At 52.5% G+C, this 23,907-nt stretch overlaps 8 protein-coding genes across 8 annotated transcripts; 5 read left to right on the top strand and 3 right to left on the bottom strand.

Moving 5' to 3' along the window:
* Positions 1-1,368: 1,368 nt before the first annotated feature.
* Positions 1,369-2,270, bottom strand: BDZ83DRAFT_654761 (uncharacterized protein; the record flags this gene model as incomplete). The annotated part of the gene is made up of 3 exons (XM_060510746.1): positions 1,369-1,641; positions 1,900-2,029; positions 2,179-2,270. The coding sequence occupies 3 exons, from the start codon at positions 2,268-2,270 to the stop codon at positions 1,369-1,371; spliced, it is 495 nt and encodes a 164-aa protein (XP_060361554.1).
* Positions 2,271-4,974: 2,704 nt separating this feature from the next.
* BDZ83DRAFT_631996 (uncharacterized protein) lies at positions 4,975-5,752 on the bottom strand. Its single transcript, XM_060508936.1, has one exon. It carries the CDS (start codon positions 5,737-5,739, stop codon positions 5,479-5,481), a length of 261 nt encoding a protein of 86 aa, XP_060361553.1. The 5' UTR covers positions 5,740-5,752; the 3' UTR covers positions 4,975-5,478.
* An 886-nt stretch (positions 5,753-6,638) lies between these two features.
* On the top strand, positions 6,639-14,735 carry BDZ83DRAFT_585214 (AMP-binding enzyme; the record flags this gene model as incomplete). The annotated part of the gene is made up of 2 exons (XM_060505829.1): positions 6,639-9,584; positions 9,633-14,735. 2 exons carry the CDS (start codon positions 6,639-6,641, stop codon positions 14,733-14,735), a joined length of 8,049 nt encoding a protein of 2,682 aa, XP_060361552.1.
* A 173-nt stretch (positions 14,736-14,908) lies between these two features.
* BDZ83DRAFT_631994 (putative arginase) lies at positions 14,909-16,111 on the top strand (the record flags this gene model as incomplete). Its single annotated transcript, XM_060508935.1, has 1 exon — positions 14,909-16,111. The coding sequence occupies exon 1, from the start codon at positions 15,198-15,200 to the stop codon at positions 16,107-16,109; it is 912 nt and encodes a 303-aa protein (XP_060361551.1). The 5' UTR covers positions 14,909-15,197.
* A 1,179-nt stretch (positions 16,112-17,290) lies between these two features.
* BDZ83DRAFT_631991 (S-adenosyl-L-methionine-dependent methyltransferase) lies at positions 17,291-18,713 on the top strand. Its single transcript, XM_060508934.1, has 2 exons — positions 17,291-18,090; positions 18,143-18,713. The coding sequence occupies exons 1-2, from the start codon at positions 17,637-17,639 to the stop codon at positions 18,448-18,450; spliced, it is 762 nt and encodes a 253-aa protein (XP_060361550.1). The 5' UTR covers positions 17,291-17,636; the 3' UTR covers positions 18,451-18,713.
* A 475-nt stretch (positions 18,714-19,188) lies between these two features.
* BDZ83DRAFT_461178 (NmrA-like family protein) lies at positions 19,189-20,634 on the top strand. Its single transcript, XM_060503238.1, has one exon. The coding sequence runs from the start codon at positions 19,454-19,456 to the stop codon at positions 20,531-20,533; it is 1,080 nt and encodes a 359-aa protein (XP_060361549.1). The 5' UTR covers positions 19,189-19,453; the 3' UTR covers positions 20,534-20,634.
* A 151-nt stretch (positions 20,635-20,785) lies between these two features.
* On the top strand, positions 20,786-22,426 carry BDZ83DRAFT_705981 (uncharacterized protein). The gene is made up of 2 exons (XM_060511519.1): positions 20,786-21,002; positions 21,056-22,426. The coding sequence occupies exons 1-2, from the start codon at positions 20,930-20,932 to the stop codon at positions 22,093-22,095; spliced, it is 1,113 nt and encodes a 370-aa protein (XP_060361548.1). The 5' UTR covers positions 20,786-20,929; the 3' UTR covers positions 22,096-22,426.
* BDZ83DRAFT_461148 (short-chain dehydrogenase) lies at positions 22,177-23,736 on the bottom strand. The gene is made up of 5 exons (XM_060503237.1): positions 23,358-23,736; positions 22,708-23,301; positions 22,580-22,648; positions 22,421-22,514; positions 22,177-22,368 (listed from the first exon to the last, which is right to left on the bottom strand). Exons 1-5 carry the CDS (start codon positions 23,433-23,435, stop codon positions 22,259-22,261), a joined length of 945 nt encoding a protein of 314 aa, XP_060361547.1. The 5' UTR covers positions 23,436-23,736; the 3' UTR covers positions 22,177-22,258.
* Positions 23,737-23,907: the final 171 nt, after the last annotated feature.

The following is a 23,907-nucleotide window of genomic DNA, read 5'->3' as shown; positions in this document are numbered from 1 at the left end:
GACTCTGCAGCATGTGGTGGTTTTTTTCAGCTTTACAGGCGCAAAAGATCGACCTTAACGGGATCAGGCTTTCAAGGGAAATCACACAATACGGTACACTTTTAACTACACGGTACGCGCAATGTACCCCAAGTACGCGCTCAACTCAATATAGTGATTTCGATACGAAAACCGCCATGTAACTCGGGATGGACGACTCTGCAGCATACATATCGAGTATCACCACCGCTGGATTACCAACCGCTTGAACATCCTCGATACTACCTAGTACCCCAAGGACTTGACTGATTGGGAATTGGATCCACAAGTCACAGCGGTTGAGTTGGTTGAGCTGGACGTTGAGATCCCGAATGTGGGCGGTTGGGTCGCAACTTGCGCGGAGACCTGCTGAGAAGTGATGAGTTGGGTCGTACGAAGTGACCATGGAGGCGTTGCATTGTGTTTTCAATGATATTTATACTGCTCTATATGAGAGGGATCTGCTTCGTTTTCGAAATCCATCGCCTTGCTGTGTCATCGATGCAAGCCATCTACAGCAAGTCCAGGGTTGAAATGCTGCCGGACGTAACGGGATACGAGGGTCTTTCTTAGGTATTAGAGATGGTTTATCGACCGGATTGGCTACTTGAGCACCAAAATAAAGGCAGCATGGGGTGGTTTTCATGAAATTTCGGCGGGAATGGTTGATTTCTAAATGGATACATTCACAATAGATGTATGACTGTCCGTGGGACGCTCGAGCATGACAGACGTACTAGCAGTAGATTGCCTTCTGACCGTGGAAAGACGCTGAATATACTTTAGGGAACTAATTTTCATTCTCATGAATTTCTGGGGGAACTCAGAAAGGAGAAACCGGCCATCGTTGCGCAAGCACATGATCAATCAAAGTGTCTGTCCCTGGCCTCGATGTTCCCATCACCAAACGTCTGAATGTGTACATCCTCACAGCGAGTTCTCCAGCCACAGGTTTGATCTATATAGATACTACACAGACGGCGTGGCCACAAGAAGGTCGCATATCCTGCGCGAAGAGCAGCAGAGGTGCACTATAGGTCCAACAAACTTATTTGTCAATTCATCGATGTTGCATCATTTGACAATGCTCCCAGCAAAGATGAACCGGGATTGTGGAACATGACCCTCAATGACTTTACAAAAACAGCCTCCTTGAATAACGCACAGAGATAGGTGACCTGCAGGACGTGTGGTTTCCCCTGTCGACAGGACGACAATCTACGACTATGCGAGTTGGGATCTATTCATGGTTACGATAATCTGCGTCCAGAGACACCATCTCTTAATTCCGTCATTTAGCAGTCGATGTGGTTTCACCCGGGCTGGATCGTTTTCGGGTAAGCTTTTGCTTCAGATGAGAGTGTACGCATTCCCGCGAGAGACAGGAATGAGGAGTTCCACCCCGTTGATATTAGCAACCCAAATGAAGTACCATGTTGTCCAAGAGACAACATTGCCCTCAATCGAATGCACGCGGCAACCAGGACCGATTTCATCTTGGCTTCCTGCAATCGCAAGCGTGATTGCCTCAATACTCTTGATATCACCGTCGGTAGTTCCTGGCGATGAACCCACGTTCAATGACAAGAACTCGCTACTGCAGAGACAACTCCACCCGACGATCTGATTGCTCAACCAGGCGCGCCCCCGTCACTGTACATGTAGGGTGACACTATACACATCCTATCACATTCAATGCTGCTGCTGCGCCGTCTGACTGCGTCGATTTTTGGTGTCCATCCCGTCAGCCCTGCGCTGGGATAGCATCATTCCCGCAAGTGGGCAGCTTACCTGACCCTCTCTCGGGCGGTTCGATCGTGCCGTAAACCCCCAACCCCGCGGGCGCACTGCACACACACGCACTCGATAACCGCCCTTTACCGCGGAAGCCTGGCGAGATACCACTTGGTTCAAATTTCTTTCACGCGCTTCCGCGGGGGCGGTTGTGAGATTGCCGCTTGGCGTGGGAAGCTCATTCGGGAAAAGCGGCTTGTTCATCGGTACGTGGGGGCTAGACAGTAGTACGTGCTGAGTCGTTGTCACGTATACATGTGAATCTAGCTGGGTGAAATAGGACACAGTTCAAGCGTGCAGGGTGGATGAACGCGAAATGTGCCTTTGTGAGGTTGTTCAGAGGGAGGACTGGTGGACGTGTTGTACACATGGCGACCGCCGGACTTCCGTGTGGGAGCGGGGCGGAGGTGGAGGGGCAGGAGGACGGATGCGCTCGGAGGTGCGGGGGCCGGAGGCATAGGAAGATCGACAGTGGAAGGATTTGGGCATGCTTTCGCTGACAGTTGGTCAAGTCGCACCCGAAAGTGAATAAATGATAGTCTGGGGTGTTCCTTGAGATTTCATTCGTATGTCATGAATCTTATTATCCTATGAGGATGAAGCAGGCATTTGGCATCATTGCAACGCGGGTGGACACGACTTACACGGCCGTGTACAAGCTCATGACCGAGGACGCAGGAACAAGAAACGAGCAGGGCCTCGGCTGACTCCCTTGTACGAGCAACCAGCTCAACTCAAGACAACTTGAACGACAGAGGCACCGATCGGTTCGACAAGATCCGTCGGATTGGGGAGGCGACCTACCATGCAGATTGGCAGTTCCCTCCCCCCATCATGTGGCGAGCTTGTGTCAAGGATGGGTTCTTGAGCAAAGTTAATGCCGTTCTTCTTCTTTGGGGCACGTACTGCTTATCGTAAGGTTGGCCGACGATGGCCGAGACCAACCCTGGAAACTCCTTTCGAGTGAGAGTTCCGATTACAGTTTTAGGGGTTTCCCGTTTCTCTTCACATCAGTCTGTTTTGGGGGCGCTTCAAGATATTCACTATTAGTCACCTGGGTTGGTAGGTGCCTCGTCTCTGCGCAAGATAGTAGGAACAAGGAAGATGGACCCATGGAGCCCCTGCTGCCGTCGGGAGATGGAGCAAAGGGCGAGAGCCCGAGAGTCGATGTCGGACGGGAGTGTCAAGCTAGTACTTTAGGTAGTTGAGGGAATAGGCCCGTGTGGTGGTGGAGGACGCTGTGTTGGAGCTGGTGGGTAAGCTTGGAGAACTTTGCTCAGCTGGATGTCTTTTTCTGTTTTGTTTCTTCTTTCTTTTGCCTCGGTCTCAGGGCTACCTGTGTATGAAACTTTAGGTCAGATGGGTCAGACGAGCTTGCACGCGTGTTTCGTTGGAGATTATTTTCGTCTACTTCTGCTGCCACCGCTACGAAAGTTCTTGCTGTTCTGTTTCTGTTTGGAGTTGTGGTGAACTACGGGTTGGGGGTTGTGAGGCGGTATAGGGTGCTTTGTTCTCGCGCGGGGATGTTCGTATACGGTACCTGACGTTCTGTTGCTCTCCTTTGATAGAGCTCAAAGCAACGGTAACATCGTGCCATTGGGGTTTGGTGTTGGTGTTGGTGGTTGACGTTGACAGCACTCCTCAAGCGGCTGAAGGGTTGCTGCCGCGTACGCCACATACGTCTCAATGGCATAAAGGTGGCAGTGACGAAAAGAAAAAAAAAAGGGGTAAATGGGAGGCGTTGAAACATGGAAATTGAACAGCATCTCAAGAAGTGGATGCTGATTATGAAGGTGAAGATGGAGAGGCCTCGTTGACATTGCCATTAAGCAACAGGGTTGGACCTGATCTTAGGGAGTTCTGGCCACTGATGCTGACTGCGCAAAGGCGTGCCGAGTGCACGAGATTCCGTCCGATCATGAGCGGAAGCGGTCAGGTATCCGAGGAATACACAGAGGCTGAGAGAGAGTGAGAGATAAAAGGTAAAATGGAGGAATTGATTACGAGAGTCAACTGTTCCTGGTTCCCAAAGTTTGCCATCCTGCGAATTATGCTGGACCTTTCGGGGCCGGGGCCGAGGACGCGAGTGAGGAGAGGGGAGGGGAGGAGGAGGGTCACATTTAGTAATACCCTTAAAAGTTGACAGTCTGACTACGTGAAAACGGTGGCATTCATTTCAGCCTTCTACTGTGTAGCATGTGTAAGATGGAGGGGGACGCGAGGTTTGAGTTTCAACGGGCGGGTGAGCTGAGTAGAATGTGAGAAAGTGAGTTGGGGATTTGAGTTTCGGACAGATGAGAATTGAAGCAGGTGATTGCTGGCGAAGATGCTGTGAAGGAAGGTCACCTTTTCGGGACACTGAAGATGAGAGAGAGAGAGAGAGAGAGAGAGAGAGAGAGAGAGAGAGAGGAGACGGTTGACCTTAGCAAGTGTCAAGTCAAGCTTTGGTGATGCTTCTGTCCAGCGGTTCCAGCCCCCCGTTCGGCGAGGGGCAAGACGGCGATAGACCGGCGTTCTTCACCGGAGATGACACAGCTGGAGGCCGCGTCTTCCAGCATGATGCCGGTCTACCGTCTTGCATGTGGACGGGAAACAGCCAAAGACCAATTACATTAGTGGGCTGGGTCGTTTCTATTCCTGATGAGGAGGAGAGAGCCTGCGAGCTGCGTGGTGCATAGTGCACTGCATCACCAAAGTCACCTTGAACAGACGCCGTAAGCTGGGGGGAGGGACTCAGCCCCCTTGGCTAACGCAAGGCACCACGAGCATAGCCGCAGCGCACCCAAGTTCCATGAGTGTGGAAGAGAGCGTCCCGGCGCTTGTTGGATTTAGCATGCAGCAGGCTGCGGGCTGCATAATGGATGGATGGATAGGTGATGGGTGATGGGTGATGGGTTGATGGATGTTCTGTTCATGTCCAATGGCACCTTGCAACTCGCGAATCTCGCTGATTATCCATTTGTGGCTAGTGCAGCTTGGTGAGTGTGGCTGGAAGAGCACTGACCATTTTGAGGTACTTTCCAGAAGTTTTGATTCGCTTAGGATAGGACGAGTCCGTGGCTAAGCGAGCAGTACGTACTCAGCTCAACGATACGTACTCTTTCCAAAGATACGTACCCACGTCGTTTCGTTTCTTCCTCCTCCTCCTCCTCCTCCTCCTTGTGCTGGTTGTCCTCCTCTCCGTTCCAATTCTTCGTCTCCAACAAGATCGCCAATGTCTGGACGGATACAGTCGCCCGACAACGCAAACGCAAGCCGAGCTTCAACGTCCGCACCATTGCGGCAAGCGACAAACTACTCCACTGTTACCAAGCAATCGTTGCCAGAGATGTCTGTCGAACTGTTTGGGACCACACCGTGCACCACTGGCACCAGCACACCTCGTCTCGCTCGGCTTGGCTCAGCCTAGATCCAAAATGGGCATGCCCCAACCCTGCTGATTAGACTCTCCATGCCGCGTTTCCTACCATCTGTTTGATTGCAGACAACGGCTGCGTTCCTCCCCGTGTGGCTCGGAGACGGGACACACCACTCTCTCTGAGTCTGCATAGCCATTTACACGGCAACGCAACGCAAAGCTTTCCAATGACAATGACCAAACAGGATACTGACGAGGCGGAGCAAGCGTCTTTCGTCCTATCCTCGACCTTTCTGTCCAGCACATGGTCACTGCCGAATCCCTTCACTCCCAACGAGTCCGTACGGCACACCGGTGCAGAGTAGCATCTTTGCACATCGCCAACATCTATCGCGTACCAAGTATCCGTACCTACTTGTGAGGCCCAGGACTAAAGAATATGGATCTCTCTTCGCGGATGCCTGGTCACCCCCGGCCCCTACGTTGCGTTCCACCTCCACCAAGACGCGGGTATGCAGATCCAGCCCGCGGCAGGCCGTGACAAGGCATGCCATGGCGTGGCGCGGCATGCCTGACCTCAGCACCTTTTTCGTACGCACCCAACTGACTGGACGTGGTCGCACTCGCACACACCATTCACAGCTCGCTTTCCTCTCCCATCCATCCTGTCTTTCGTCCCGTTTGTCGCTCAGTCACTCACTCAGTCTGCGTGTCTACCCACCACCGCCTCTCGCTCCCCCACCTTTCTCTGGCTCTCCATGCTGGACCCCAGCATGTCAGAAAGGGCCGGGGCCAGGGAAGCTCGACCTGCCGTCTACGGAGTACATGATGGTAATAGCCTGGCAGTGACCTAGGAACCGGCATCTCACTCACGTCTTGCCCTGCCTCGCCCGTACGGTACTCGGTACCTACCTTGCCGACTTTTGCTCTGTTTGCAAACCAAAGCTCCCCCGGCCCGCTGGTCTTACTGTCTCTCTCTCTCTCTCTTCCTCTAGTGAGCAGGAAGGATCTGAAGGATGAATAGAGCTGTCAGAATGCTGTCTCTTTTGCATTATTTCACCCTCCATATCTCCCCTCTCCCCGTCTCTTTTTCTTCTTTTGTGATCTCTTCTTGCCCCGGCCCTTGAATCACCTTTTCTCTCGGCCTTTGTGTGTAACATTCCTTCGCCCGTTGGCCCTTTCATCACGTTGCATCTTCAAAGACGGGCTCCAACAAACACGCCCCCAGAATCGGCGCCCTCCAAGCTCGAGACTGCAAGCTCATCTCGTCCGACCAACGACATCACCTTTGAGCATCTTTGACCCTCGTCAGAGACCAACCTTTGATCCGTGTTACTTGGTCACCTCTGCTCGGTCGTCTCCTTTATTTGTGTTCATGCATCTTTGAGATACCCCTCCCAAGCTATCCACCCAGCTCTACCCTTCTTCTTCAGACCAGACCGAGCGAGCACTTACATACACATCCAATATGGCAGACTCAGTCAGCCCAAAACAACTCCCCAAAATCGACACAACAATGTCGTCATTCCACACAGAGTCTGTTGAAGATAGACTTCTCTCAGCAACTGCCACCGTGCTAAGTTTGCCGAGGAATAGCATAGAACTATTCGACTCCTTTTCAGACTTGGGCGGCGACAGGCCCACAGCTGTCGCCCTCAGGAAAAAGTGCATGAGCCTCGGACTTGGTCTGAGGACGAGCGACATTCTACGCTGTCAAACCTTGGCGGAGCTTCAGACCTGCATCACCCCCTTCGTTCAGACCGCGCCTGTGTCCAAGGACAAGGACTCCGAAGGAGAGAGCAGCACCTCTCCCTCTGATGTCTTCAGCTCAAGCCCCAGACGAAACAGCGCCTGCTCAACTTCCTCGTGCGATTCCAGCAACAGCTCCGATGCAGCACCAATAAAATCACCACATTCCGAAATCGAACAATTCATCCAGTCTACGCCCCAGATTAGGAGTGCAGCCGTCATCAGGCCAAAGGCTGGTTTCCTAGAGGGTAAACTCGTGGCCTTCTTGACGTTGGCGTCGGGCCGGATATCGCAAACTAGCCTGTCCAGCATCCGACTCATTCCCCAATCACAGATGCACTTTGCCGGAAGCCAGGTCGCAGCTGTCCGACTGGCTCTCGAAACCTCGGAAGGATCTCATTCTGTGCCAAACTCATGGATCGTGCTTGATCAAATGCCTTCAAACGGAGAGGGCTCCGTCGACCGGAGACGGCTCCAAACATGGATTCAGAACATCAACGAGGACATGTATCACCAAATATCCAGTCTCGAGTCTCACGAGCTCTTCCAGGAGCCCTTGACCGAGATGGAACGAGTTATGCAAAAGAAGGTCGCCGATGTTCTCCGCATACCACAACGGCAAGTCGGCATGAACTTCTCATTCGGTCAACTCGGCGGCGATGACATTTCCGCCATGATGCTCGTTGCGGCATGTCGGACTGAGTCCATCACGGTGAGACCCGAGGACGTTCACCAATGCCCTACTTTGGGGCAGTTAGCATCACTTGCATACCGGAAAAATCACCGCACCGACGCATGGAACGAGGAATCCACGGAAGGCTTCAAGCTATCGCCAATGCAACAGCTTTATTTCGATACCGGCATTGGCGGTCGCATCGAGCAACGAATGGATTCGGACGGGGGCTACCGGTTCAACCAAAGCATATTGCTTCGCGTCAAGAACAACTCGACGTTGGAAGATATTCACGCCGCCATTGCGACTGTAGTTGGCCACCACTCCATGCTACGCGCTCGTTTCCGGCCTGGTGTGGACGGCTGGACACAACGGATCATTCCAAAAGTCGACGGGTCTTATGGGTTCCGCTATCACTCGGTGAGCACGACGGAGGAGGTCATGGACATTATCGCACAATCACAATCGAGCATCAACATCGAGACCGGGCCGGTCTTCTCAGTCGACCACTTCCGCACCCATGACGGCCAGCAGCTTGTTTACCTGCTCGCTCATCATCTGGTCGTGGATATGATGTCGTGGCGCATCATCATTCATGATGTTGACGAGTTACTACGAGAGGGCACACTATTCTCTGAGCGTTCCATGCCGTTTCAACGGTGGAATGAGCTTCAAGAAGAATACATCAGCAGCAATCCAGATCAGCTAGTGATGCCTTACGACTTGCCCAGCGGCCAGTACGGATACTGGGGTCTCGAGGACTCACACAACACCTACGCCGAAATCTCAGTCGCCAGCTTCACTCTCACTCCAGAACTCACAGCAATTCTTCACACAGCATGCAACCAGGTCTTCAAGACTGACATGTCAGATATCTACATGGCGGCACTCCTCCTCTCATTCAGCCAGACATTTCACGATCGTAGAGCGCCCGTGGTGTGGAACCAAGAGCACGGCAGAGAACCTTGGAGTCAAGACATTGACATCACAGAGACCGTCGGTTGGTTCACGTCACTGTGCCCTGTGTCTATGCCAGTCGACATGGCCGACGACTTCCTTCACATATTGCGCAAGATGAAGGATACGAGACGATCAATTCCTCGCCGTGGTTGGAACTACTTTGCATCTCGGTATTTCGGCCCCGAGGCCGCGACTCGAAGCACCGAAGGTTGGCCTTTCGAAATCATGTTCACGTATGCAGGGTCGGTTCAACAACTTGAGCGGGAGAAGGGCGTTCTTGAGCAACTCACCATTCCTGGAAGGCTGTGGTCAACGGATGCCGCCGACATTGGCTCCAGCGTGTCCAGGATTGCTCTATTCGAAGTCTCCGCCATGGTCGACCAAGGCTCGGCTTCCGTCCAGATCGTCTACAACAAGAATTCGAACCACCAAGACAAGATTGCTGACTGGATTCAAATGTACGAGCACCTGCTATACGAAGCCATCGGCAGGTTGCGATACCGTGGCCAAGAACTCACTCTGTCCGATGTTCCAATGCTCGACACGACGTACGAGGGCCTGGCGAAACTCAATACCGACCGATTGGTTGCACTCGGCTTATCCAGTGCTCGGGATATCGAGGACGTCTTACCCGTCACAGCGCTGCAGCAGGAGATCCTCATCAGCCAAACCCAAGATTTGGAGACCTGCCACAACAACGCCATCTACGAGTTATCATCGCCGAACGGAGTCTTGGCTGACCAAGCTCAAATTTGCACCATTTGGCAGCAGATCGTAGCCAAGTACCCTGCTCTGAGGACTGTCTTCATCGACAGCATTTCCGAGAATGGTTTATTCGACCAAGTCATCCTGCGGAAGTGCTCACCTGATATGCTTTTCGTCGATGCCGAAGCAGGAACAGACCCTGTGGCTGTTCTCAATGCCTTGCCACCGATGAGTCCGACGCCGTCTAACCCGCGCCACCGAGTGTCAGTGTGCAAGTCGCACGCGAGCACTTTTCTGAGGCTTGACATGAGCCACGCCCTATGTGATGTGAGTTGATCACCCGCTTGATTGAGACATCCGCTGACACTTCCCTAGGCCTTGAGTCTTCAAAACATCGTTTGGGATTTGAAGAGAATGTACAACTCAAGCAAGCTGTCCATGAAGATGCTTGACCCATCGCATGCTGCTTGCGTTCAATACATCTCATCTGCTCGGCAAGAAAACAGCCTCAACTTCTGGATCGGCCGCCTTCAAGAGACACAGCCATGCTTGTTTCCACGCTTGATGACAGTAAACAGCAACACCATGCAACACACAAACTTCCACATTGAATTGCCGGTGGCTCAGATCGATGAATTTTGTCGATCGCAAGGCATAAGTCGATCAACGGTGATGCGCATGGCCTGGGGGCTTGTTCTACGCGCCTTCACCGGTTCTAGCCAAGTCTGCTTTGGCTACCGCTCATCAGGCCGAGATACAGGAAACGCCCCCGAGGGCCTGATTCTTTCAGTCGGCGCCTTCGAGAACACCACAGCCTGTACAGTCGGGCTCGAAAACCACAAGTCCGTCGCAACAGTCCTCAAATCCGTCGAAGATGATTCTGCTGCTTGCAGCCGGCATCAGAACGTACCAATGTCGGAAATTCAGCACGCGTTGGGCCTCAAGGGCGACAAGCTCTTCAACACGTGTCTGTCATACCAAGAAGAGCCTCACGAGCTAAAGAGCCGGTTCAGCTCTACGCGTCCCCCCATGAGGCTCTCCTGCATTCAGGCTTTCAACACCCCCGACTTCGACGTCACATTTTCTCTGACTCTTGTGAACGGCCAGCTTGTCACAGGAGTCTCTCACAGGCTCATGACTCCTTCCCAAGCTCAGAACCTTACGAATACTTTTGGGCGTGCCGTTGTCGCCATCCTCGGAAGCCCGGAAGGCGCGCTCAGCAGTATCGACCTCTTCACCGACAGAGACTATGCCCAATTACTGATCCGGGATTGGGGAGCCGAGAATACGACTGAGCCTTTGCCTGGCTGTGTCCACGCTCTGATTTCCCAACAAGCACGCCTTCGCCCAGATGCTCAGGCTATCTGCGCCTGGGATGGCGAGCTCTCGTATAGACAGGTCGGCCGCCTTGTTTCCCGCCTAGCCACGTATCTTACTCAATGGGGTGTTCGCCCCGGCGTTTCTGTTCCCGTCATTCTCGACAAGAACAAGTGGGCGGTCATCAGCATCCTGGCCGTGTTGAAGGCTGGTGGCTGCTTTGTTCCGATTGACGCCGAGGATCGAGCCAATGTTGAGACGTTCGTCCGCCAGCTTTCGCCCAAGGTCGTTATCGCAACGGACATGCTCTGGAAGAATCTGGAGGCCATTGTCGATGGAGTCGTAGTTGTGGATGACACCCTTTTTGAAGTTGACTTCTCTCTGGAGGCGCCTTTGCCCATGGCCGCGCCCAATGATGCCGCATGCATTCTTCTTTCGCCAGGCTCATCCCGGGGCAGGGAGGCAAAGGGAATCATCTTCCATCATGCAGCCCTTTCTTCGGCATTCATCACACAAGGTCGCGCTCTCAATCTTAACCAGGAGAGTCGTACAATGCAGCTATCGTCTTTCAATGTCGATACCGCCCTGATCGAGCTACTGTCGACGTTGGTGCATGGCGGTTGTGTTTGTATTCCTTCTTCCGTTGAGAGAACAAGCGACATTGTCGGGGCTGCTCGAAGGATGGAAGTCAACTGGTCTTACATGACACCAGTCCTGGCACGGAAGATTTCACCCGCTGCGATCCCCAGCTTGAGGACCATTTGCTTCAGAACGCGACGTCTGGATGAAGACACCTGCGCACCCTGGGTAGCCAAGACTAAAGTTCTGCTCGCCTACGGTGCTCCTGATATCTGTCCTCTAGGTGTTTCCGTCTTGGAGGTCAAGAAAGCTGCTGATCTCACCCGAGTCGCGCCTCCATTTCTCGGGAGATTCTGGATTGTCAACCCTGAAGATCATCGTAGGCTGATGCCCATCGGTGCCATTGGCGAACTCATCATCGAGAGTCCCACATTGGCGCATCGATTTGTCCCCGGCCAACCCTTGGCGCATCTTCCCCAGGATTCCGATGTGTCGCTCGAGGATGGCAAACCTCGGACACGCTACTTCAAGACGGGCCATCGTGTCCGATACATGGAGGACGGTCTGCTCGACTTCGTCTCCAGTGGCCGTGATGACGTTGAGATCAACGGTCAAGTCATTCCAGTTGCTGAAGTCGAGCAGAAGCTCCGCCGATGTCTAGGCCAAGGCGTGGATCTCGCTGTTGAATCCATCATCAGCCGCGACGCGCAACCATCACTCGCCGCTTTTGTCGAGCTTGGAGAGAAGTTATTTGAGGGATCGGAGGATCTTACGAGGATCACAATCACCACCAAGGAGCGCACCTACATTGCGAAGAAGCTCATTGAATCCTCGTTGGGGACTAGTCTGCCCTCGCACATGATGCCAACCATCTTTGTCCCCGTCAGGCACCTTCCCGTCACACCATCATTGAAGGTCAACCGCCGCAAACTCCAGAAGATGGTCGGTTGGCTGTCACAAGAACAGCTACAGGCTCTCTCCTCGGTCGCATCGCCCGATGAAGTCCGCGCGGTTGGCATCAAGCCTCTTCCGCTGACCCAGGTTGAGGAACGCATGAGATCAATCTGGGCGACTCTCCTGGGAACAGAGGCTGCAGGCATTCGAGGCAATCAGAGCTTCCCTATGCTGGGCGGCCAGAGCTTTCTCGCGGGCCAACTTGTTGTTGCATGCCGCAAACAGGGACTCATCATTGCTCTGCCGGATGTTCTGCGTGGCGCTACCCTCACAGAGCTTTGCCAAGGCGTAACACTGAGCTCAGACTACGCTCTCGAGACTGCGGAACCGGAACGCAACGCTGCCCCGTCTCTGGGATCCTCCTCAGAGATCCTTTTCGAGGAGCAGTTCATCAACGATGTGATTGCTCCGAAGCTAAATGTCGAACGAGAGGCCATTAACGATGTCGCAGAAGCCTCTGCTACTCAACTCAAGTTCCTCGAGACTGGCCTACTCAAAGGAAGCTCAAGCCTCACTTACTTCACCTTTAACTTCACCGGGGCAGTCCAGACTAAGAAGCTCGAGGCCGTCTGCATCTGTCTCGCCAAGATCCACCCGATCCTCCGGACTGCCTTTGTCTCCCATGAGAGACGGGTCTACCAAGTCGCCTTGAAGTCTTTCGTCCCAGAGTTCAAGAGGATCGAAGTTCCTACATGGAGGGTATCGGCGATGACGGAGAAGTTGATCAAGAGGGATCAGACTGGCTCCTTCAACTTGGAAGTTCCCATGACCAAGTTCTTTTTCGTCGACGCTGGAAAGCAGTCTAATCTTGTCTTGCGACTTTCTGGAGCGCAGTACGACGACGCTTCCATCTCGCTCTTGCTGCAGCACTTGAAGAGCATTTACATTGCGCCGTCCTGTCCGCCGCGAAGGGCAACCTACTTTGACTTTGTGCGCTCTGCTCAATTGGCTCACGCTACTGGTGCACAGGATCATTGGTCTTCCATGCTGGATGGCGCCAAGATGACTCAGGTCGTTGCCCACAGCAGGCCGCCGCCAATGAGCACCAACGTCAAGACGATCACTCAGAAGGTCTCGGTTATGTCCTTAGCCAACTTGGGCATCTCATTTGACACTGTCGTCAAGTCAGCTTGGGCCATGGTCCTAGCCAACCTTTCCGGCTCTGGCGACGTTCTCTTTGGTGAGATTGTCGAGGGGAGACACCTTAGACAGTCAGATGGGTCCGATATTTCCGGCACCCTCGGCCCAGTATCAAACGCCATTCCAGTTCGCGTCCGTTTTGCAGAGACACTGAGCAGTCCTCTCGAGCTCCTCAAGTATGTTCACGGCCAACGTGTCGTGAGCATTCCGTTCGAGAACATGGGCTGGCTCGAGATCGTCGAGAAGTGCACCAAGCTCCCGTACTGGACGCGCTTTAGCACAGTCGTCGAGCATCGCCATCAGGATGCCGCCAAGGAGGCAGCAGTCTTCAACCTCGGCACCATCAAGTGCAAGTTCGGCGTCCAAGAACCCATCAGTAGGGACGTTTATGATCTGCACGTCATCTCCACGCAAGAAGACGCAAGTAGCGGTGACATCTCTATCACCTTCTGTGAGAACCGCATTCCGAGCTTGTTTGCCAACGAGACGCTTAAATCACTCTGCTCCAGCATCGAGCTTCTCACCTCGGTCTCTATGCTTCATCCGCTTATCCCCTCATCGGTCGATTACTGCGCTGTTCCGCCACAGATACCCTTGCCCCAGCTGGACATGGAGACGAAGGCGACCAACGCCGGCTCCAGCATGTCTGAAGATCACCGCAAAGCCGTGCAGCTCAGCATCTCCAAAGTCTGGACAAAGGTGCTGGATCCTCGGTCACTCGGTGTTCCGGAAACACAGCTTCCCAACGCGGCATTCTACGATCTCTGGGGCAGCATGATGCCGGCATCCCAACTCGCCGAGTCTCTCACCCAGGAACTGCCCAAATTGGGTCTTCCCGGGACTCACAACTTGTCAATCTCGATGGAAGAAATCATGGCGCAACCTACAATGGCGGAGCAATTCGAGCTTGTGGCCCGCAAGATGCGCGACGCTAAGAGAAGGACCATTGCCGACGTCCTCTCGCCCAAGTCCCACCCGGCATGGAGTCGCGGGCTGAAGCGACTTAGCACAACAGTGATTCGGGAAAAGGCGTCTCAACAGAGCGGGCTGAGCAGCACGAGCGCCAGCTCGTCTAGCTCGGTGGACGCCTATCGCGGCCCGGCCGTGCAGCCGCTACCGCCCATGGATTCTATCGCCGAGGGTGCTGTAAGCGGTGTAGGCAGCACTCGCACGAGGAGGCCAGCTTCGCCTGTTGAGCTGGAGGGCCCGAGAAGGCCGAGGTTGAGTCTTGCGGTTCAGCATGACGGGAGTAGCATGGAGAGCATGACGACTGGTAGCAGTCGAACGGACGAGGAGGGTGATGAAAACCGCGAGGTGGCGGAGAATGAGAATGAGGACGGCGATGTAGTTAGTCCTTTGAGTGTGTCGACTGCCCCGACTCCGGTCCGGGAGAGCAGAATACGGAGAAAGGCGGGGAGTGTACTGAGCAGGATCAGCCTTGTGAGTCCTGTTAGTGTTGCTGGGTCCAAGTCTTCTGGACATCATTGAGTGGGCAAGTGAGTGTACGAAAAGTGTTGTTTCTAGTGCCTTGGGAGGCTAGAGTAGTATACCTCGGAGCGTTTCCTTTGTTCGTAGCGAGCAGATTGTTGCAGTGGCACGAAAAGATATCCAAGAAATGCAATCTACTTAGTAATGTTTGTTCCAATGAGTTTCAAGATACAGCCTGAATCACTACTCGACTCCGCCAATTGTGAAGTCGAATAATTGTTTCCTCCTACAAGCTAGGATGAACCAATAAATTTCACGCTCCTAGTCAGCAAGTTGACAGGCGCGTCATCGCGCCCTACGGTTGACACATTGACTTTCGATCTCCATATCATCAACGGAATAAATGGAGTGCTCCGTAAACGACCGCTTAAACGACCAACTTCATCTTCCATTCATTCATCCATCGTAATCGTCTCTTGGCTTATTATTCTTCGTTTATAGTAATATTTCCAATCATCCATTATGTCCAAACTCCCTCTCAAGTCCCTCTCCCTCATCCTCTCCCCCTACCACGTCGGCCTCCTTAACAAAGGCACCGGCGCCGGCCCAGCATTCCTCAAAACCTCCGGTCTCGACTCCACACTCCGCTCCCTCGGCCTCCCCGTCCACGAAGTCCAAGTCGAGCCGGTCGACGACCACGAAGGCGAAATCGGACGCAGCTTCGAGGTCATCAGACGAACCGCGATTCTAGTAGCGCAAGAGCGCCGCAGAGGCTCGTTCCCGATCATCCTCGCCGGGAACTGTAGTTCTGCGGTGGGCGTCGCGGCGGGACTTCACGCGTCGCGAGAGTCTGGAGATGGGGGGTTGGGGTGCGTGTGGTTTGACGCGCACGATGATTTTAATACGCCTGATACCGTTATGAGCGGGTACCTTGATTCGATGCCGATCGCCATGCTCGCGGGGCAGTGCTGGAAGGGTTTATTGGGGACGGTTCCGGGACACGAGGCGATGGACTTGGAGAGGTTGGTGCATGTTGGTATGAGGGACGTGAATGACTTGGAGCGGGCCAGGGTGGAAGAGGCAGGGTTCGATGTCATCTGGGGCAGCACCGAGAAGAAGGTTGATTTCGGTGCCCAGCTTGGGGTGGTGTTGCAGCGGAAGAAGCTTAGTTCTACGATGATTCACTTTGATGTTGATTCTTTGGATACGTCCATCGGACACGCGAACCGGTTTGCTGCGCCGGGGGGCCTGTTGAGGGAGGATATCATTGGGTGCTTTGAGGGGATTTCGGAGACGACTGAGCCGGTGTCTCTTACGGTGGCTTCTTTTGATCCTTCGTATGAGGGGGCTGGAAATCTTGCGTCGGTTGCGGTTGAGGCGATTAAGGTGTTTTTGCAGTCGTTGATCAAATCGGGGGTGCTAGCTAAGCCGTGAGCTTGTTACTTGTTGGTAGTATGTGGATGTTTGCCTTTCAGCAGCCTCCTGTCTCTATTCTCACCTTCATGTGACAGTGACTTTCGTTGATGGTTGGTCGTATTGCCAGATCTCTTACGCTCCGGAGCTTCGAATCAAGGCCGGCATCCGATGAGTCTCCCCGGAGAAGATGTCAACGCTTAGCGAGGACAGCAACGCCCGCGCGAGGGTTTCATTGGCCCCTTGGAATGCGAGTCCGGTTCGTGTTGGTGTAGGTACTGACTGCCGAAGAAAGCATCCCTGCATGTTTGCTTTCAGAGGCGTTCATAGACCTCGAAGCTTGGGGGTTTTTACAGCTTTACTCCACCGCTACATGACGCAGGCGGTCGCTTCTGCGCCCGCCAGAATGCGCTACCCATGTGTTGGGAGAGATATCAATGACTTGGTGATTATTGGTGGCGTACATTGATGATTCGAATTGGCGTTTGCAGAGCAGGACAATCCAGTTGAAGGGCGTGTCTGCCCTCGCGCTCTCATAGCGAGGTGACACCTGTGGCTGAGGACTTGGCCATATCACCATCGCCTCCAAAGAATCGATTTACATGGTGTTCTATCCCCAGCGAGCCCACGATGTGGTCGCCTTCCCTTCGAAAACAAGTAACGGTCATCAGGTTGCCAGTAATCACCCCTGCTAGGTTGGCATTGTCTGCAGCGATATCATGCAGTTTGCTCCTATTTGTTTGCCGCGCCTAATCGACATCCCTGTTCCAACGAAGCATGAGTTGGGTCGAGGTGTTTGCTTGTCAATTCCACCAACACCAAGCTGTCGACTCTTCCCCAGTACAAAATTGGCGGATCCCGAGTACGCAACTTGTTTCTCGCGTAACTTTCATCTCATCATCCTCGACAAGCAGTACAACAAAGTCCCTGATCGACCGTCAGACTACTTCGTGAATATGGGAGAAATCGCGGCCGAAGCCTCTTTAGAGCTTAGAAAGCTCGCGGTGGATCTACTCCATGAAGTGGATACGTATGATACAGCAAACATCTTGGGTTCCAAGACCGACCGCAACTTCAAGTCTAGCATCATCCAAAGAGCACAAGCCATCATCGACAAACTCGAAGACAGTCCACGGGAGAGGGCTATGAATGATTGCATCAAGGTCGGCGAAATGACCGGAAAGCAGCTCTTCAATGCCTGGGGAGTCTTCCAAAAGATTCCAATAGAAGGTTCAATCTCATACAAGGAGTTGGCTAGCAGTGTTGGGTGTGAGCTGCAGCTGCTGGGTAAGATTACCACCAGACTTCCTCACTTTCAAGACAGACAACTCATTGTTGGCTTTCCCGTCCTAGTTCGCCTCGCGTGGATGTTGAACTCCACTGGCATCCTGAAGCAGGTCGGCGAGGATGCCGTGGCTCATACCGAAAAGTCCAAAATGTTCATCAATGACAACCCAGACGGGGATCTCACAAGGATCGTGTAAGTGCTCGATATGTCAATCCATAAATTTCTTAACAAATAACTGACCAGTAAGCTTCGTACATGGCATGGTCTCATACGCCCAGTTCGAGAAGTACTTTGATGCTTACGGGCTACAAGAACCACGAGGCCGAACACACGTTCCATACACCTTTGCGTACGGCCAGCCAGAGAAGAACGTCTGGGAGGTATCTCTCCAGAATCTTGAAGACAAGAGAATCTTCCTTCGTTCAATGAAGGCAATGGGAATGCTTCTTCCGGTGTGCGGCGTCTATGACTTCTCCTGGATCTCAGATGCCGCGCACTCAGGGCCAGCGGACAGGCCCCTTTTCGTCGATGTTGGAGGGGGAAGCGGCCATGCCATGAAGACCATCTGCGACAACTATGGCATCCCATTATGTCGATGTGTTCTTCAAGATCTTAACACAGTCATTAGCGAGGTTGCCGAATCTCAGGATTCTATTGCCTCACGGGGAACGAAGTTGATGGCCATTGATTTTCATAAGGAGCAACCAGTCAAAGGTTTGCCAGCAACCTCTCTTACTTTCCTAGAACGATGGCTAACATGAACCAGGCGCACTTGTGTACTACATCCGTTATTGTCTTCATAATTACAGTGATGACTTGGTGGTCGAGATCCTGGCTTGTATCGCAAGCTCCATGGCGCAGGATAGTCGTCTGTTGATCGCAGAACAAATTACGCCAAATCCGCCTTCGCCTCATACGGCAGCCATAGATCTTTTGATGCTGAGCGTCGGCGGTAAGGAACGGCCGAGGCAGGTGTGGAAAGATGTTCTCGCCAAGGCCGGGCTGGGAAGAGTTGAGTTCTGGACATCTCCGGGCAACCCACATGGTATTATTGAGTGCTTCAAGAGATCTTAAGCTAAAGGTGGTTGCCTGGTTTCAACGTGAAGCCTGCGTCGATTCGTTACCTGAAATACTTGACCTTGAGAAGAGCCTTGCCAAATATGAAAGGGCGTTGATGCTCGACCTATTGCGAACAGATACGCAACAGATGACAAAGCACTCTGACGACACTAATAATCGGTCTCCTTGCGCTTTGCCTTGATTCACCGAGCTCCCTCGGCTCAGAATGACTACATGTACCCTAGGGAACGAAGTTTACTATACCTGCTACTCCAGCCTATTGAAGCGCATGGGGAGCCGATGGCATATTCCAACTTTCACAGGAGATACCGTGAGTTACCTAATCTCCAAAGATTGGTAAGCTAAAGATCACAGCCACCACCAGCTAAGCCATCGTCAGATCCGATTACTGATCAAGCGTTTGGACATCACGTGTCTGACGCCCTTTTCAAGGCGAATACTCGGTGAAACGAATTGGGTAGTTTGAATGTTTGTATCCCCTTTGGAAACGAGTCCAATTAGTTGCTTCAATCACCAAGGTTCGTCGGATCGCAGTGCACATGCAACTGTTAAAGCGTCCCAGCTTTAGCAAGGACATTGGAGAAGGAAGATACACGGCCTTTATTGTGTTCCTATCTTGACGATAGCTAGGAGAGAAGGCTGTAAGTGCCTTTGAAGCATTGAGCCACAAGCTTTATTTGCTGTCTAGTCATATTTCCAAGACACCGTCTTCGTTGGTGGTCGAGCAGGATCACTAATCATCCATTGTTGATCGAATAACTAATCAGCGAGAGCAAGTCCAAGCTTGCCTTTTGGCTTGACGTTACTTATGAACGACAGGCCAAATTACGTAGGGGATCCGACGGGTGGAAGCAGGGACGGATCGCCCACGAGGGAGCTTATAAGGAAATGCCCCTGGCACCTTGCAGTGAGAAGAGCAGCCTACGACTGCGATAATTGACAAAGATCACTATAGTAAGAGAAACTCATAAATCTCAAATCACTCAAATATCTCAATATGGCAAACCGCCGCATCTTCGTCATTGGTGCCACTGGTGCCCAAGGCCTTCCCGTCTGTCGAGGACTTGCCAAGGACGGAGGCTACAGTTTGCGTGTATTGACACGTGACTCCAACTCTGCGAGGGCGAAAGAACTCTCGAAACTCGGAGATGTTGAGTTTATTGAGGGAACTTTCGCTAACGAAATCGACCTGCGCAAGGGATTCGCCGGGTGCTGGGGTGCTTTTGTCAATATCGATGGCTTCAACTGCGGCGAGAAGACAGAGACCTACTGGACGATCCGCTGCTACGAGCTAGCGGTGGAGCTCGGAATCAAGTTCTTCGTCTTTGGAAATCTCGACTACGGTTATAAAAAAAGTGGCTACAACCCAAAGTTTCGGTGCGGACACTACGACAGCAAGGGGCGTCTGGCCGAGTGGATGCTGCAGCAGAGAAAGGGCAACGACATGGGTGTCGCTATCTTCACTACCGGCCCTTACATTGAAATGACGATCTCTTCCAAAACGATCATGACGCCACGGGTCGAAAACGGGATTGTTACATGGAGAGTGCCTCTTGGTGCCGGCGCAGTCCCGCACGTTGCCCTTGATGATTGCGAACATTATGTCCGTTGGCTTTTCGACCACCCCGAAAGATCGGATGGAATGGACCTAGAAGTAGCCGTCGACCATATTCACTACGAAGACTTGGCAAAGGCGTTTGAAAAGGCCACGGGAAAGCCAGCCCAGTATGTTGACACTCCCATGGACGTCTACTTCGACAACTTCCCAATCTCCAGCCAACCTGCGGGTTACAACGCCGATCCCACGGACCCGGCGACTATGTCTGTCAGAGATAACTTTTCGGGTTTCTGGACAATGTGGACGAACTCTGGGGACAACAAAGGCGTCATTCAACGTGACTACGCGCTCTTGGACGAGATTCACCCAAACAGAATCAAGACAGCGGAGGAGTTCTTCCGCAGAGAGAGCGAGAAACGTCGTCTTGCTGGTCTTGGGGAGCTTTTTGAAGTCATTGAGGCGAACAATCTTGCATCCATTCTGAAGCTTGGCGAGGATAACCGGAAGGGGAAATTGTAGTTGATTAGATGGGGATTGAGACTTAGGTAGCAAAACTGTTGAGAATATAGCAGTTCACTCACTTTGAGCAAGCAATGAATATCGGTATCTTCAGGCTCCAGATCTATGTGTTTTAGTTCGAAACTTCCGTGATCAGTGTTGAACTTTCGCGTTCGAGGCATTCGAATACACCTAACTTGGCACCCGGACATTGCGGAGATTAGGTTGTACTCAAAGTCCGCAACGCAAACTCACTAAACCTCCTCCAGTCAAGCCACTTGTACAGCATTCTAACAGTAAATTTGAATTTGTCAATCTGTTGAGATACAGTTCGATCCTCTTTCGTATGTGTTTCAACGATTGCAGAACCCATTCAGTTGGTAGTTCAGGTTCAGCTATTGTGACAACCACGTCAAAATGCCGCGCAGAAAGATGCCTGATGCGAAGGACCGTCGGAAGCGCCAGAATGCCGACGCTCAGCGGGCATACCGTATGCAACCCAAGAAACTCGCATATGGTGTATCTTGCTTACTCAAAAATTAGGCGCGAGGCAGAAGACTAAGGTTCGGCATCTGGAGCAGATGGTCGCCGCTGCGTGGGTAACGCAAGAACCAGCAGCGCAAGACTGCGTCAAGGAGGTTTCGATTTGCCCTCCTACTCGCTATGCGGTAGCCGAGTCATCAAATAACAAGGTGGAGGCGTATACCGCTTCATGCAACCTTACAGCTTCGGACATTTACCAGGCGTTACTATCCCTCTCAGCACATGAAAATAAGAAAGGTTGGGGTATCATGGTGAGGGAAAACTTTACACTTCGTGACGTAGTGAAGTACGGGTTGATAGCCATAGGATACTCCATGGATCCGGTACTGTACGAGAGTGCCTTATCGCTGTCATCTCGTGAGTGGATCGCAGCCGTGAAAGCGCGATGCGGCAATGTCGATATGCGGCAGGTCGTCGTTGCTGGCCTTACGATACTAGCTCATCTTACGGCACCGAATGAACAGCCGGCACTTGAATGGCTCCAGCCGACTTATCCTAGACCCTCCAGAGACGTCATTCATCTAAACTCGATGTCATATGCGTCGGCAATGCGCGCGATAGCAGCTCAGCTCAGCATAACGACAGAGTATCTAATGGACGAGAACGCGCAGTCACTATTCTACAGCGTTGATCACAGTCGGCTGAGCGAGCATGATAACGACCCGAGCGACGATGACACAGCTCTTCAAAAGATCACCCCGGATCTGAGACCGACCTTCATCCAGCGTTCTCGGGCTCATCACCCTTGCTTTGACTTGATACCCTGGCCATCTTTCCGCTCCAGCGCCATCGTACTCGCTTCTGGAGCCTCACCGCAGATAGACGAGGACGACCTCTGTATCGACATGCTGGGCGGGGGAGTTCGATGCTGGGGCTCCGCAATGGGTTCTATGCATGGGCGTGGAAATGGTGTGCCGTGGGATGGCCGCAGCTGGGAAGCGATGCCATGGTTCCTGGAGAAATGGAAGGGAGTTATAAGAGACGATAAAGACGGCATGGTACAGACCAGTGCTTGGTGGAGGGGCTTGCGGGGCTGCTAGGAGGCGGGAAACCTTATGAATGACAAGATGCAATACGCCTCTGTATGGATTTCGCAAACTTCCCTAGGAAGTTATGTTCTAGTTACTACTTTATGCATAGAGAGGACAAGAAAGGGATACAAAGAGAAACATGAGAAATCATGATAGGGTAGCATCAAATCCATCAGGAAATATATGGCTTCAGCTGTTTCTCCGTCCACTCCCAGTACTTCTTGCCTAGCTCCTTGTCACGGAGATCTTCTCGTCCAGCTGCGAGTCGACCAAAGGGAACCACTAGAGTTGTCGTCAGCATTGGATACAACACTTCAAAATCAGAGTGACTTACCCCAGCCACCGTTGTTCTTCTCCGTAATCGTAGGACTTAAACCGGCAAAGAGCTCGGTGTATGCGCCATTGATTGGCTTATGCGCGAGGAATTTCTAGAGGACACATCGAGAGGTGGTTAGAGATGGAGGAGTTACAAAGTTCTCTGGGCAGAACTTACCACAATGATCCGCTGCCACAGCGGCATGGTTCGTTGCAGATCCGTCATGAAAATTCCGGGGTCAAGACTCTGCCGTCGCCGTTAACAACTGCATACATTCATCGGCTCACGAACGGTGTCCAGCTTACAACGCTAATGATTCCTTCTCCAGATACTCTTCTCGCAAACTCCGTTCCGTGCAAGACGTTACCAGCCTTGCTCCTCGCGTACTTTTGTACCTGGCCCTCATCCTTTGCATAATCCATATTGTTGAAGTCGATTGGAGGCTTCGGTGCCATGGCCGCCGTGCTAGAAGACACCCAGACAACTCGGACGGAGTCTTTTGGTGCAACCTTGGCCGTGCCAGACAGCACTGGGTGGAGGAAGTGGGTAAACAGGAATGGAGCGAGATTGTTGGTGCCCAGTTGCAGCTCGTAGCCCTGGGCGGTCTTGGAACCCGGCGGCGGAGTCATGACACCGGCGTTGTTCCAGAGGACGTCAAGACGAGTTTCCTTGCTGAGAAATTCTTGGGCAGATTGTTTGATCGTGGTCAAATCATTCAGATCCAGGTGGAGGTACTCGGCGTGGCCTTGGGAGTTGGGATACAATTCCTTCAGTTCCTTGATCACGGCTGCGGTCTTGGCTTCAGACCGACACGCCATGTAGATTTTGGCGTTCTTTTGGTAGAGGATTTTGGTAAGTTCTTTTCCTAGGCCACCTGAACTTCCTGTGACGATGAACACCTATGTATGTTAGTCCTGAACCAGTATAAATGATGGGTATAAAACATGAAAGGTACCTTGTCGCTTTGATCAGGCAAATTTGCTTCGGTGAAGCTGGCCTTTGGCGGGAACATATTACTCAATGCGCTGCCCATCTTACTGGATTTCGAAGTGCTTGAGACGTTTACAGGACTTGGAAACGACTCCTTTTACTTGCTTCATGATTATTGACGTTATATATATGACTCTGTAATGTATTATGGTCTTGGATCTACTTGCAGTGCCGGCTGGCTCAGCTGCAGTCAACGTAAGCATCTATCAACAATAGGTCCCGGTAAGTTGGCTAGAGACGGAGACGGAAATGAATCGTACAGCAGGGAGAAAACAAGCAGCAAGTCACTAAGTGTGCAATAACTCCACAATATGCAGTCAACGTAAGCAGATAAACCTTAATTCGAGAGCTCCTGGAATCCGGGCTCCCGGTCTTTGGCTGGCCCGCTTATCTCCGGACTTGCACCCCGGGACCCCGTGCCTTAGGTTTGCGCCGGGGCTGCGGCGAAATAAACCATTGCCTGTGGTGAGATGTCCATAGGCTAGATACGACAGCTTTGTGACATCGTTGCGAAC

Source organism: Colletotrichum acutatum (genome assembly GCF_030867785.1).
Source record: "Colletotrichum acutatum strain CBS 112980 chromosome Unknown BDZ83scaffold_95, whole genome shotgun sequence".
NCBI classification, from domain to species: Eukaryota; Fungi; Ascomycota; class Sordariomycetes; order Glomerellales; family Glomerellaceae; genus Colletotrichum; species Colletotrichum acutatum.
Note: the sequence above shows the minus strand (reverse complement) of the source record. Positions and strands in the feature narration are given on the sequence as shown.

Bases quoted from the DNA above. Each gene is read 5' to 3' on its own strand.
- BDZ83DRAFT_461178 (XM_060503238.1), top strand. From the start codon at position 19,454: ATGGCAAACCGCCGCATCTTCGTCATTGGTGCCACTGGTGCCCAAGGC.
- BDZ83DRAFT_705981 (XM_060511519.1), top strand. From the start codon at position 20,930: ATGCCGCGCAGAAAGATGCCTGATGCGAAGGACCGTCGGAAGCGCCAG. The intron at 21,003-21,055 runs GTATGCAACCCA...CTCAAAAATTAG, and splicing joins CGACGCTCAGCGGGCATACC to GCGCGAGGCAGAAGACTAAG.
- BDZ83DRAFT_631991 (XM_060508934.1), top strand. From the start codon at position 17,637: ATGGTCTCATACGCCCAGTTCGAGAAGTACTTTGATGCTTACGGGCTA. The intron at 18,091-18,142 runs GTTTGCCAGCAA...AACATGAACCAG, and splicing joins TAAGGAGCAACCAGTCAAAG to GCGCACTTGTGTACTACATC.
- BDZ83DRAFT_461148 (XM_060503237.1), bottom strand. From the start codon at position 23,435: ATGGGCAGCGCATTGAGTAATATGTTCCCGCCAAAGGCCAGCTTCACC. The intron at 22,649-22,707 runs GTAAGCTGGACA...CGGCGACGGCAG, and splicing joins GAGAAGGAATCATTAGCGTT to AGTCTTGACCCCGGAATTTT. The intron at 22,515-22,579 runs GTAAGTTCTGCC...TGTGTCCTCTAG, and splicing joins TGTGGCAGCGGATCATTGTG to AAATTCCTCGCGCATAAGCC.
- BDZ83DRAFT_631996 (XM_060508936.1), bottom strand. From the start codon at position 5,739: ATGCCGCGCCACGCCATGGCATGCCTTGTCACGGCCTGCCGCGGGCTG.